The following is a 14,268-nucleotide window of genomic DNA, read 5'->3' as shown; positions in this document are numbered from 1 at the left end:
GGTTTCTGCCTCTGAAAGGTGGCCAGGGTTGAGTTCTGGGAGGGAAAAGCCACTTTGCCTCTGTGGCTAGTTTCCCCAGGTGACTGGATGTCATGAACATTGATTAGGGGAAACGTCCTCAAAGACTTTCTTCACAGAACTGATGAAGGGACGGACGATAATGGCTGTGAAAGCACCAATGAATGGCAATTATTATTTTAGCAGTTGACGTGAGAGCAACAATATGCCTCTTCCCCGTCAGTAAAGGGATGAGTAGAGCTATCTGACACACGTGGCAAAAGCCAAATAGGGATTCAGCCTGGCTCCCTGACTCATGGGCTTAGGTTGCACTGGTTCAGTTTTTCTGAGGACATCGCTAGTTCTTAAATTCACACCATCATTACCCATAATTTCTTTAACTAGGGCACTGATAGGCCTACCTGAGAGACCTCGGATTGCTTCAGCAACTATTCTACTCAGAAACTCCTGAGAGGACAATACAAATTACCTCATGGTGTGCATATTTGTGCTGTGAGGGTACGGGGCAGGAAAGATACTTCCACAGTAAGAACAAGGTGGGGACTGAGGTCCCCACAGTGGAGGTTTATAAAGTCGAAGACACCTAACACACTGTTAAAAATTCCATACAACTTCTGAATTTTGAAGAAGTTGATTATCAACAGTATATCATGTTCTATTTTTTCCCTACATACTTCCAACCTCCTAGCCATAGAATGATTTCTAGAACCATCCCTAAAGATTTTTAGGGAGCATAAGAGAACAAATTTTGTTTTATTATATGGAGACCTTTGTAGCTGTCCAGACATGAAATGTGCTGCCTCAGGAAGTAGTAAATTTCCCATCACTAGAGAAGTCCAGTCATACACTGGGCAATGTCTTTTCCAAGGTGGTTGTTAAGAAGATTTAATAAGACCTTGAATTGACAGATTACTACCCTTTAAGATCTCCCTCACCATATGATTCTCCAGGTTTATGTTGCCTACTACTAAGTACGTGTCTTTGCCTTCCATAACCTTCACAATCTCTCCTTGGGGTTTGCCTTGAGTTGCATTTGATTTAAGATCAACTTGGGTTTGGAACCAAAGGGGAGCTCAGGCTACAGTGCTACCACCAATCGATATAAAACAAAAGCATCATTAAAAAAAATAAAAAAACAAATAAAAAAAGGCATCAGCAAAGTCAAGAAATAGAAAAAAGGACTCTCCTTACATATCTTCAGTCAACCAAGCCCTTTTCCATTTCTTTTCAGAAACACGCCCCCCCCCCATTATGGGAACCTAGTCTTTCCAAGGTGTCCACATCTTTCACAACACTGTGCTCACAACTAACACAAAACAGCCAAGTGTGAAACAACATATGCTCACGTGTTTGTATCACCCGACCCAGAGGAAGACCCATTGCACTGTAGGGATCAATGCCTTCTTCCTCTCTCTCCCACCCTTCTGCCCCTCCCATTCAGCAGTAGCAGCTAGGTTCTGAAGTACTAGTTAAACACATAGGCTGAAGCAGCAGCGATTGGAACAGGATGACACAAGGTTGCACAATGGGGCTAGATGCCACTCCATTGTGTGACTAACTGTTCTTACGACAGAAGGGGACAGCTACTGAGGGAACCGCTTCTTGTCCACTCCCCCCACTGAACCCAGTTACTTAGCTGCTGTCACTTAAATTGGAAGTATTTCCTGAGATCAGATTCAAAGATAAAGGTGTCAAAATGGGAAAGGGCATTTGCATGAGAGGGTGATCAGAGATGGCTTCTGTCACCAGTGAAACTGCCAGTGGTCTGTGCCTTACTCTCTGCTTCAGCTGCAGCCTCTTAACTCTGCTCCTGGTCAGAGGATGACCTCGCCAGTTAAGGGAAGAATTCTGTCCATAGAGTGACCTAAAAGGAAAAGGTATCCCACACTACTTTCTCTGCTTCCCTCTTCAGGACAGGCAAGTTCAGAGCTACTTACCTTTTTCTTCTTCTTCAGAATCACTTTCACTCCATCCACTGAAACCATAATGCTCACTTTCTTCTTCTTGATGTTCTTGGCTTTAAACTCATACTGCAAAGGACAGGAGAACGAAGAATCCAATTAGATCGGTGCATCTGCACAGTCCCAGCTACCTCGTGGGTTGGAAAAGAGAGGCTGGGCCCAGCTGGGTCTAGCGTGTTGGCTCAGTTCCTGGAGATATGGAGCATCTCAGGGGATGTAAAAGCAGACAGATGTCTGCAGGCAGGGGCAGGAATCTCTAGGTTGGAATAGGAACTCAGAGCGGTCATCAATTCCACCACTCTGCCATGAGGTAGGACCACTGGAATGAATCTAATTCATCCTAATGAGATAAAAACAGGGGACTTTGAAATTCTCATCAGAAATCTAGGACCTACCCTTAATGACTCATTCCACCATTTAACAACTTTTGGTGTCAGGCAAGTTTTCCTTGTGGCTAAGCGAATGCTGCTAAAACTCCATTCTATCCCCAGCAAAGATTAAGGCAAGCTGGCTCTAGTCTTTGATGTCAGCGTTTCTTACATTCTAAAAGATACTTATTAATTCTAAATTGTTCTTTACAAATTTGATTCTCAAATTCCTTTAATTATCTGCGGGACAGTCTCCAAGTCCACCCACAGCTCTATTAGCCAGACGATGTTGGGGCTAGAGTGTACTCTGGCAAGGATGTGACACATAATAGTCACAAGGGAAGGCATTACTTCACAACTCCTACGTTCTAAACTCTCACGAGCAGTCCTGAATAGGGCTGCTCCAATCTCAGCCCAGGCCTCGCCCTCAATCCCAGATCTCTCTCTGTAAAATTTGCTCTTTCATAGCCATTTCTTATACAACTATTCATAACTGGTGGTATTACTCTACATTTTCCTCCCTGAACTTCACTCTGAGCACTTCTCAGGTTTATTAAAACCATTTTCATCTGGTCCCCAACTTGGTATCACCACCTAGAAAACTTATCTGGCGTACTCTCTAATCAAACACCTGGGCTACAGATTTTTTTTTTTTTTTAATTTAAGTAATACAGGACCCAAAACCAAGACTTCACTCCAACCCATAGTCCCTCTTCTCAAGAAACCCCTCCCCGCAACTGCCACTGCTTAAGCCTGGAAAGAGGCACCCAGCTCATTGGTTGTGCATCTCGAACTTAATTATTTCTATAGTGAGTGTTTTGATAACCTTGGCCATGCCTTTTAAGACTCTTATGAACTCAACTTAGAGCTTCGAGTACTGTCCAAAGACTCTCCCTTCCACTGAAACCTCAGCTCATCTTCTGCTATCCTGTTGTACAAGGACAGTGTTGATGCCCCCTTGGCTGTCCTCTTCCTATAGACAAGAACACGACCTTGCTAACTAAGGTAAAATGTTTTTCTTCATATTGTTGGGACAGGTTCTGGCTGTCTGCTGATTTGAGTTTCCAGGTGACTGCATCCTACGTCACTCTCCAGTCTAGTGGTCACTTCCCTAATCTCCCAATCCCTTTACCCTGTCAACCAAACTAGTTGCCATCAAATTGATTCTGACTCATGGCAACCCCGTGTGTGTCAGAGTAAAACTGTACTCCGTGGGGTTTTCAATGGGTGATTTTTTGGAAGTAGACTGCTAGGACCTTTCTTCTGAGGAGCCTCTGGGTGGACCTGAAACTCTAACCTTTTGTTTAGCAGCTGAGTGTGTAACTGTTTGCGTCACCCAGCAACTCCACCCTATCAACAGCTCTCCTTTTCACAAAGGGGGCTGAAAGAAGGGCAAAGCAGAGAACCAGATGTGAAGAAGAAAGAGGAGAAAACTTTAACCTCTGACTCTGCTTCAGCCTGGGAACCCAAAGGCAATTAAGAGTAAGGAGATCACCTGAGGGGGTGGGGAGGTGAGGAGTGCAGTAGTCCTGGAGTCTGGCTCAGGACAGGACCTAAGCCCTGTGGCAAATTCCTCCCTAGGTCAGTGGCAACAAGCCAGTGAAAGCTGCAGCTCTAGTTTGCAACGTGTGCCTCTAACTGCATCATTAGGCTCAGGTGCACTTCTAGATGAACTGAAATTACCTCTGAGTGGGAGCACCAGCATAAGAATCTGCAAGTTAGCTGACTTTGGCCTTGTGCCTACTGGGAGAGGTGAACCGGCTACCTATCCAACCACACCGGCATTTACCTCGCTCACATGGGCTTTCGATAAACACTGCCTTTCAGATGCGCCTCCCTCCTGACCAAGTCACTAAAATCAGGGCAGCTCTTGCCAGTCAAAGGGAGAACTGAAGGGAGCCTTTTGATGAACTCAGATGGGAGTTAAGACCATCTAAGAGTCCCTGAAACACCCAGAGGCGGACAACACCTGCCCTGGACAGGTCAGTCCTTGGCTGTTTTATTTTCTTTGATCTCATCGACTATGTTTCTCTCAAAAAAAAAAAAAAAAACAAAAAAACTCACAAGCTCCACATAAATCCTTCTTCCCTTTTCTAGCAACAAAAACAACACAGCAAATATTAAAAACTTCCCTCTGCCAGGCACTGTGCCTTTCTCCCCAGCTCCAGTTTCAGAGAGCATTTTGCCAGACCCTTAATTGTCTTGTATTTCTAGAAGAGTCTTGTAGCTGAGCACACCTTTCTTTCTTGTTTGGCTTAACTCTTCTCTTGGACCTTTCTACTGAAGATCCCCAACCCAAGCCTGGCAAGAGGCGCCCAGCCAGTTCACTACCTGGGTATGTTAAATTTAACTATTTCTGTAGTTAATGTTTTGACAACCTTGGCCACACTTGTTAATACCCTGATCTAAAAACTCAAAATGCAGCTAAACTTTCTCTATGGGACTGGAAAATAGCCTCTAATTCAATTTGTGCACATGCTCCCAGCTGGCTCTCTCAGGGTCTCTCGGCAGTGAGTATTTGGAAAAGCATGACTGAATAATATCCTCTAGAATCTCAATAACAGTGACAACACAGGTGCTCCTTACTCTAGGAATGTCCTGGAGTCCTTGAAAATGAAGAGTGGCACGAGAGGCAGGCAATAGGACTCCAGGTCCCTTTACAGCTGCCAGTCCTACCTGAGTGCTGTTTATAAGGTAGGACACACTCTGCATTTATTCCACCTGCCTGTTGGTCAGATGTCCCAACCCATTTCCAACTGAAGAATTAGTATGCAAATTGCAGTTCTATTGGAAACCATGGAACCTAAAGAAAATCAAGTATCTGAAAATGCTAAATGTTTATTATCATTAAACTATTTGTTGATACGGCAATTGTACTTCACTTGCACAAGGGTGTATTGTGCTCACTCCAGGGAGAGAAAATGGATTGGAGGGGTGGGGGGAGAATGGAAGTGACCAGAACAAAGGGGAAAAAGGACCTGCAGGGACAGGCCCTCCTGTTCCCCAGTCTGTGCTGCTCCAAGGTGGAGCGCTGCCTGGGCAGGCAGGCTCAGGAGGAAGTATCTGTGTTCCAGAGGGTGAGGATCCCATCTGCTCAGGCTTTGCCAGGGGCTGACAAACAAACAAGACTGCTGGTGCTGCGGTCTGCAGCTCAGGCCAGCCTCCCACCAAGCCTATGCCAGCCCTGGCGTCTGTGCCAGCAAGTCTGGCCCTTTGGCCCAATGTGGACAGGCTGACCTGGTAGCTAAAGCCCCACTAGCAAGAAGAGATTAAGCTCTACATGGCCTGACCTTTTAGGCAGCAATGCAATATAAGTCCTGGAATACTAAATGCTGGCCGGAGAGGCCAAGGAAAAGTGTTTGGGGTTCACAAGCAGAGCCTGGGAGCCTGTATTACAACAGTGGCCCTGGAACTTGGTGTACTGTGCCAACCAGTGAGGCCCACCAAGGGGAGGCAGGGCAAGGAGAGGCGCTCAGATCCAACAGGAGCCAAGAGTAAACGTTCCACGAGTGACACAGTAAGTAACATTGGCTGCAAGTCAGAGAGCTGCTGACAGGCCAGCCGCCTGATTTCTGAACATTTCCTGACTTCCCATGCTTCCTTTGCCCTGATTCCTACAGCTGCCTCCTCTCCCTGTGTCTCATACAGCCAGTGTCTGAGAAGGAGCAGGGGACCTGCAGCAGCTGGCTAAGTGAAACAGTTAAGGGAGCATTTAATGAAGGGACCAGCCCAGCGCTGGGCAGGAGGCTCTACTGCAGAAATAAAATGAACAGAATTACTTTCTTAGGGGTGACAGGGAAGGCTTGGACTGTCACGCATACCCCCACACCTTTAACAGTCTATTTTCACTGACAATGTTTGTCTCCCTGAAGCACCCCTGGATGTTTTCACAATTACTGATTTTTAACCCATATGCATATATATACACACACATATATATATAATTTCATTTTGTTTTGTTTTACAGAATCCTTGGTTCCTCAGGAAACTCTGGTGGCATAGTGGTTAAGAGCTACGGCTATTAACCAAAAGGTCGGCAGTTCAAATCTGCCAGGTAATCCTTGGAAACCCTATGGGGCAGTTCTACTCTGTCCTATAGGGTTACTATGAGTTGGAATTGACTGGATGGCAATGAGTTTGGTTTTTTTAGTTCCTCAGTCACCTTGAACACAAACAATCTGGCTAGCGATGCACTCTCTCAGCAGCTCCACAGGAATTAGCCTGAGACCCATCCTGGTCCCCTCGTTCTTCACCATGAAGCTCATTTGGCACAGCTCCTTCCCACCATCCCCACACTGCTTCTGGGTGTGAGCCAAGGCCAGCTAGTTAGCCAAGATGCTCAGAGAGGGCTTCACCCAGAGGAGGGATTCAGTTTGAAGAGGCAGGTACTGGTGGCCTCACTCTGCAAGCCCTCGGCTTATTTTCAGCTGTGCTCACTAACTTTCTAGAATGAACATTGCAGCTTTGCTTCCTGGGAATGATCATAGGAATTTGAAAGTGAACTCTGAGAGTGCCATTGGGCATTTTCATCATATTCTGCCTGTAGTCTTTGTGTCATGAGTGTAACCACATCTCCACAACCAAACTGAAGGCCTCTTAACCAAAGGGACTGTTTTACAAAGGGTCTGCAGGAAGTCCTTCTGCACTTATTATCAAAGTTCATAAGTTTAATAACTCTGGTAGGCATCCGGTTTCCAGACTCAAGAAAGTTGAGTCCGGAAAGGTCAAGTCACACAACTACCAAGCAGGTAGTCCTGTATCTGTTAAGGAGCAGGTCAGAGATATGAAGCTCAGAATTTTCTGGTGCCAAACTTTGGTAGTAGGACACAAAATATGAAAACATTTTATTAAAAATTCACTTCTTCTCACAGCTTGTCTACTTTAATTGTGCTTGCAAAAGGATATTTGTCACTCCCCCACATGCAAGTTCAACACCCCATCCTGTTTTATACGTCTGTGTAATTGCACCTACTGTATGCTATGCCTAAGATGTCTCTCCCCAATGTTTGCCTGGTGAACTCCTGCGTATTCTTGAAATATCTGCTCTGGTTTCTCCATAGTGAAGCCTTCCAGGTCAACTCCCTCTCCCATACCCTCCCACAGAGTCATCCATCTACTTGGTTACTACGGCAACGCATAAGCCCCTGTGCTCACTCACCCCGATTGTTTATTTCCCTACCAGGCCCGGCCCTCCTTGAGAACGTGAAATAGAACACCCACTTATTTGTACCCAGGAAAATAGCACCAGGATGTAGGAGGGTAATCACTGCTGACAGAGGTTATTCACAGGCCAGAGAAAATGTGACACTGTATGCAAGGGTAATATACACCTTCAAGAAGCTAACTAATAACCTGAGTCATTAACACCTAGATTCTATTCCATGAGCACAGGACTTTACAAAGATATGATACTCTTTAAGTCTTCCATACTCCACAGCCCTTGGCACAGTGCTGAGCACCTTCTCTGTGATACATACTTCTGTAAATGAAATAACTGAGAGCTGCATTATTGGCCAAGGCCATTCTCAATAATTTCACAGTACGGTCTGGGACAATGAATGGGGCCAGTTATAAAGATAAGCCTCTGTTCTCTGGGCTACCCAGGTTCCCTGAGTTACAGCTCTTGGGCCCACAGGACCAGAATCTGGGGCCAGGGCACCCAAGAGCCGTGGCTACTCATGATGCTATTGTATAGCTCGGTGACTTGTACTGTCTGTTCTTATGAAACCTCATCAAAACCAGCAAGACAAAGACCAAAGCTGGCATTGAGTCCAAATTCTAGAATGTCTATGAGAATTCTTGAGAAGGCAAGGCAGAGTCGTTCATTTCCTATCCATCAACCTCAATAGCAGCACAACTTACCTTGGCAATAGATGTACTACTGAAAGTTGGGCATAAATACATATTCTAAAAAACTGCAAACTACTTAAAAGGAACTAAAGGGGCTACTTTTAAAAGGAGCATTCATTGTCACTGTACTATAAATATTAGAATTGAAATAGTCACCCAATTCTCTGAAGCTCAGAGGGCTAAAACTCAAGTTCTAAATTCCACTTGGGATACTCAATAAAAAGCAGACTCCCGGGCCCAGCCCTCGGTCCTACTCAGCAGGCCTGGAGTACAGGCAGAAGCTGGGTTTTTTTTTTTTTTTTTTTAATGCAGATGGTAATATAGATCCCGCTTTTCAGAAACACTGCCCTGGGTCATAGAAGTATGTTACAAGGGTTACTGCATGTTTTCATCTGCATCAAAAATTGCCTTAGGTGAAATCAACATGTCTTGATCATATATGTACAGTTTTTCAAGTTCAGATTCTATAGTGACATTTAAAATACAGATTCTTACAAAAGCACCACTGCTGTGTGTTGTCATCTATTCTCTCCCCCATCCCCACTCCCCCCGATTAAAGGCTGCTAAAAAATTACAACTATTATCCTGGGAGAGAATTCTGTTGAGCGGAAAGTACCAGGTGTTTATACATTGCCCTTTATATATTTTGCATCTTTGAAATATTTCATCAAAAATCTCTAGAGGAATTCTTCTGTTCAAAACATCTGGGGCCACAAATGGTGACCAAGCTTTTCATCTTATAAATGAAGAAGCCAGTGCCCAGAGATGGTGAAAGACTTCCCCAGGTTCATCAGCAGGAAAGCCAAGCCTGGAGCCCACATCTCCTGACTCTTGGCTCCTCATGTTGCCCAGAATACTGGCTCCAGGAAATATAACTATTCATTCATTCCACCATTCATTCAGTACATGCTTGATGAGCTCTTTCAGGGGCAGGTAAGCCCTGTGTTATTATTGGAAGAAGGAAGAGGAGGGAGAACTTATTGGAAATGAGCATCATAGGTTCAGGAACATTCCCAGGCTCCTCATTGGAAAGCCTGCAAACACTGTCCCCCAATTTTTTCCCACACTAATCACAATGCCCTCCTTTGTTTCCTTTGTTGCATCCTACCCTGTTCCACACTCAAGCACACATGTCAATGACCTAGACTGGGTACAAAGGCCCATGAGGTCAGAAAACAGGGGAAAGGGGCTTTCTGAACATAAGGCAGGGAACATCCAAGTTCATTGCTGTTTGGAACATCAAGAAAGGGGAAGAGAGGTTCATCCAAACACAGATGTTCTGTGGGAGGCAGGCATTTTCATGGTGTCAGGAGACCAGCGTGATGGTAGAGGGCAAACTAAACAGGCCCTGGGATGGAAGACAGCAGAGGCCTCCAGTACTGTCAGTTCAGGGCTGTGTACTCAGGGGAGCTGCTGAGTGGCGGCTGCTCCCTGTAGAGAGGAGGCAAGACAGGCCCTGGAATACAGCCATCACTTTTCGGACTGGGAGCATGTTGACAGTTCACCGGGAGCTGAACAACATCCAAAATGATTAAAGGGTCTGAATGGGTGATTTATGAAGCATGATAAGCACCACTACTAACACTCATCTACTGCTTCCAGGTGGCTTTCCCTCTGCCATTTCTCAGAGCGCATTGCAAACAAGCAATAGAACCATTTCCTTTTTTTTTTTTTTCCTTTAAGTAAATACAGAGGCAAAGGAGGGTGACAAGTTAAGAAAAAAAATTAAACCCTGACTTTGGACAATTCTAACCTTCTCTAATATCGGAAACCCTGGTGCCGCAGTGGTTAAGAGCTTGACTGCTAACCAAAAGGTCTGCAGTTTGAATCCACCAGGTACTCCTCGGAAACCATATGGAGCAGCTCTACTCTGTCCTATGGAGTCCCTATAGTAGGAATCGACTCCAGGCAATGAGTTTGGTTTTGGTTTTTCCTCTAACATCTGGAGTAGAAGCCTAGACCCTCCTCTAAATGGTTAATACAATGTATCATGTAAGGAGAAAGAGAAATTAAAATCGGCTATCAGAAAAAGGAAAACAAAACAAAACGCACACAACATTGTTTAAATAGTATAATTCATACACACACATACACACTTAGAAGGAATAAAATTTTGCCAGTATTTAGTAGAATCATGATTTTCTTCCTTAGACCACAAATGGTTCTGAGACAAATGATGAACTCTCCTCTGTCTTTCTAAGGCTTGGTTTACCTCTCCCTAAAGAAGGGCAATCTGTCATGTGTGTGCCCTCGCTGCACCTCTCCACGCACCACACACATCCCTACACTCCCTCTGTAAGGGTAAACAAAACAATTCAGGTGAAATATTATGAAGTCGTCTGAAGAAGCCACTGTCACTGTTGTTAGTTGCCATCTAGACAATTCCAATTCATGGTGACCCAGGGAGATCCCATGTGTGTAAGAACTGTTCCATAGAATTTTCACGCCTGTGACCTTTCAGAAGCAAATCGCCAGGCCTGTCTTTGGAGGTGCCTCTGGGTGGGTTTGAACTACCAATCTTGTGGTTAATAGTTGAGTGCTTAATTGTCTGAGCTATCCGGGGACTCCTTGAAGAAGCCATACTGGGCATTAATGCTATTTCACATGAAGTATTTGTACTCTGAGATGTGTGACCTTGCACAAACCACCTAACCTCTCTTAATATTTTTCTTGTCTTCTGTGAAATGAGGGTGTTAGATTAGAAGATATCTACCAGCTCTAAATGTGACATGATGTGACACAAACCTTCAGGGCCCTTGTAGGAAGAGTTAAAAAGGCAGGCACCCTTTGAGGGTGGTAGAGAGAAGGTGCAGCCACGAGGGAATGAAGAAGGTTAGTGAGGCCAAGCCAATCCCAGACAGAAGGGAAGAGGACGGATGGGAGGATGGATGCAGACAGACAGCAGGGTCCTGAAATGGGAAATAAATTAACAGAGTTCTGCATAAAGTAAGAGAGGGTTACATATTTAAGGGCTCTTAAAAGAGCAGAGAACAGAGGGGCAGAGGGTGAACATAACCGTGGCACCAGGGCTGAGGATTCAGAAAGGAGAGAGGCTGGAAATGGGAAACTCAGGAAGGACCATAAACGTATGTAGTGAAACTTATGAGAGCTAGAACTGGACAGGACTGCCTTGTTTTTCCAGGTCTTGCAAGTTTTCCACCTTTGACAGGGTACAGTCTTACCACTTTTCTATTGCTCTGTATTAGTGGAAAACATTTGAGCTTTCCTTCTCTGACAGGTTTTACTGTATCTAGCATTTGGTTTTCAGAATAAAGGAAATGTCTGGATGAAATCGCTGAGCAGACTGAGAAGCAGGACACTGAAAATGGCCTCTAAATCCCATACTCGGAAAAAGTAGCAATGCTTTCAACAGTGACAGCACAGATGAGCACAAAGGATAGGCTATATATTGAAAAAGTCTACCTTTGATCAGGGACTCAGTATTAGAAGCGAATTTAGAGGCCATGTTGCCATTTGTATGGGACTCCGCTCCCCAGTTTCTCCCAAGTCTCTGATCCCTTGATCTCCCCACTCCCAAGCTAGGATGAGGCTTAGACCTTGCCACCACCATAAGAAAGACATAACAGAGTAGATTTGAAAAACCTGCGCTTGCACTCATTGTTTAGCATCACAAGAGTTCCTGGTTTATGGCAGCTCCATAGACACATCCAAACTCCCCGAGAGACTGACTTGCTGGGTAGAGGGCTGTGGGGACCATGGTCTCACGGAACATCTAGCTCAATTGATATAACACAGTTTATAAAGAATATGTTCTACATTATACTTTGGGGAGTAGTGTCTGGGGTCTTAAAAACCTGTGAGCAGCCATCTAAGATACTCCACTGGTTTCACTTCTTTGGAAGCAAGGAAGAATGAAGAACTAAAGACGCAAGGGAAAGACTGGTCCAAAGGGCTAATGGGCCACATCTACCACCGCCTCCATCAGACTGAATCCAGTAAAACTAGATGGTGTCCAGCTACCAGCACTGACTGCTCTGTCAGGGATCATAACAGAGGGTCCCGGACAGAGCTGGAGAAAAACATAAAACAAAATTCTAACTCAAAAAGAAAGAACAGACTTGCTGACCTGACAGAGACTGGAGAAACCCTGAGAGTATGGCCCCCGGACACCCTTTCAGCTCAGTAATGAGGTCACTCCTGACGTTCACCCTTTGGCCAAAGATTAAACAGGCCCATAAAACAAAACAAGACTAAATGGGTGCACCAGCCCTGGGGCAGGGACTGGAAGGAAGAAGGGAAGAGGAAAGCTGGGAATAGGGAACCCAAGGTTGAGAAGGGAGAGTGTTGACATATTGTGGAGTTGTTCACCAATGTCATAGAACAATGTGTGTACTGTTTGATGAGAAGCTAGTTTGTTCTGTAAACCTTTACCTAAAGTACAAAAAGCTAGAGGGGGAAAAAAAAAAAAAAAGAGTTCCTGGTTTAACGGGAGAAGTGGAGAAACTACAATTGGCAGAACAGATGGCACCAGTGTAGAAGGTATGACAAAGAAGGTAATTCTTGTGAGACACTGAAGAATCTGAGGAGGAGGTGGAAAATAATAAAATCTGAGCTAGGAGAGCTCTTAGAAAGTAACCATGGTATCTCTCTCCAGTGATCATTCAGCCTCTAACAGTCACTGGTAGCTCTGTTTGAAAAGTCGTTTCTTACAATGAAACTGAAATCTGCTCAGAGAAGCTTCCACTTACATGGTTCTCTAAAGCAGTCTTTCTCAAACTTTAATGACCATATGAATCATCTGAGGATCTTGTTGAATTATGGATTTTACAAGTCTGGGGAGGACCAAGGATTCTGCAATTCTAACAAGGTCCCAGGTGAAGCTGGCAGTACTGGTCCATGGACCACTCTTTGAGTAGTAAGGCCCTAGAGCAGAGTTGTTGTTGTTGTTGCTAGGTGCTGTCGAGTCAGTTCCAAATCACAGCGACCCTATGCACAACAGAACGAAACACTGCCTGGTCCTGCACCGCCCTCACAATTGTTGCTATGCTTGAGCCCACTGTTACAGCCACTGTGTCAACCCACCTCCTTGAGGATCTTCCTCTTTTTCGCTGACCCTCTATTTTACCAAGCATGATGTCCTTCTCCAGGGACTGATTCCACCCGATAACACGTCCAAAGTATGTGAGACATAGTCTTGCCATCCTCGCTTCTAAGGAGCATTCTAGTTGTACTTCTTTCAAGACAGACTTGTTCATTCTTTTGGCAGTCCATGGTATATTCACTATTCTTCACCAACACCACAATTCAAAGGCATCAATTCTTCTCCAGTCTTCCTTATTCATTGTCCAGCTTTCTCATGCAGATAAGGCAGTTGAAAACACCATGGCTTGAGTCAGGCACACCTTAGTCTCAAGGTGACATCTTTGCTTTTCAACACTTTAAAGAGGTCTTTTGCAGCAGATTTGCCCAATCCAATGTGTCTTTTCATTCTTGGCTGCTGCTTCCATGGGTGTTGATTGTGGATCTAAGTAAAATGAAATCCTTGACAACTTCAATCTTTTCTCCGTTTATCATGATGTAGCGTATTGGTCTAGTTGTGAGGATTTTTGTTTTCTTTATGTTGAGGTGTAATCCATACTGAAGGCTGTGGTTTTTGATCTTCATTAGTAAGTGCTTCAAGTCCTCTTCATTTTCAGCAAGCAAGGCTGTGCTATCTGCATATCTCAGGTTGTTATTGAGTCTTCCTCCAATCCTGATGCCCCATTCTTCTTCATATAGTTCAGCTTCTCGGATTAATTGCTGCGCATACAGATTGAATAGGTATGGTGAAAGGATACAACCCTGATGCACACCTTTCCTGACTTTAAACCGTGTAGTATCCCCTTGTTCTGTTCCAGTGACTGCCTCTTGATCCATGTACAGATTCCTCATGAGCTCAATAAAGTGTTCCAGAATTCCCATTCTCCACAATGTTATCCATAATTTGTTCTGATCCACAATGATCCACACAGTCGAACGCCTTAGCATAGTCAATAAAACACAGGTAAACATCTTTCTGGTATTCTCTGCTTTCAGCCGGGATCCATCTGACGTCAGTAACGATAACCCTA

The 14,268-nt window shown here is 44.7% G+C and overlaps 1 protein-coding gene across 5 annotated transcripts in view; it reads right to left on the bottom strand.

Annotated features, from left to right (window-relative positions):
• Positions 1 to 14,268, bottom strand: part of C3H1orf226 (chromosome 3 C1orf226 homolog) — a 435,074-nt gene that overhangs the window by 137,568 nt on the left and 283,238 nt on the right. For 4 of the 5 annotated variants that reach the window (XM_049881081.1, XM_049881077.1, XM_049881078.1 and 1 more), the window contains one exon: positions 1,956 to 2,048. In XM_049881081.1, coding sequence (XP_049737038.1) covers positions 1,956 to 2,048 — 93 coding nt within the window. Of the gene's footprint in view, positions 1 to 1,955; positions 2,049 to 2,374; positions 7,211 to 14,268 lie in introns of those variants that run through there. The other variant, XM_049881080.1, reaches the window with a different exon arrangement.

This window comes from Elephas maximus, chromosome 3 (assembly GCF_024166365.1).
Source record: "Elephas maximus indicus isolate mEleMax1 chromosome 3, mEleMax1 primary haplotype, whole genome shotgun sequence".
NCBI classification, from domain to species: domain Eukaryota; kingdom Metazoa; phylum Chordata; class Mammalia; order Proboscidea; family Elephantidae; genus Elephas; species Elephas maximus.
This window is presented reverse-complemented; position numbering and strand designations above follow the sequence as displayed.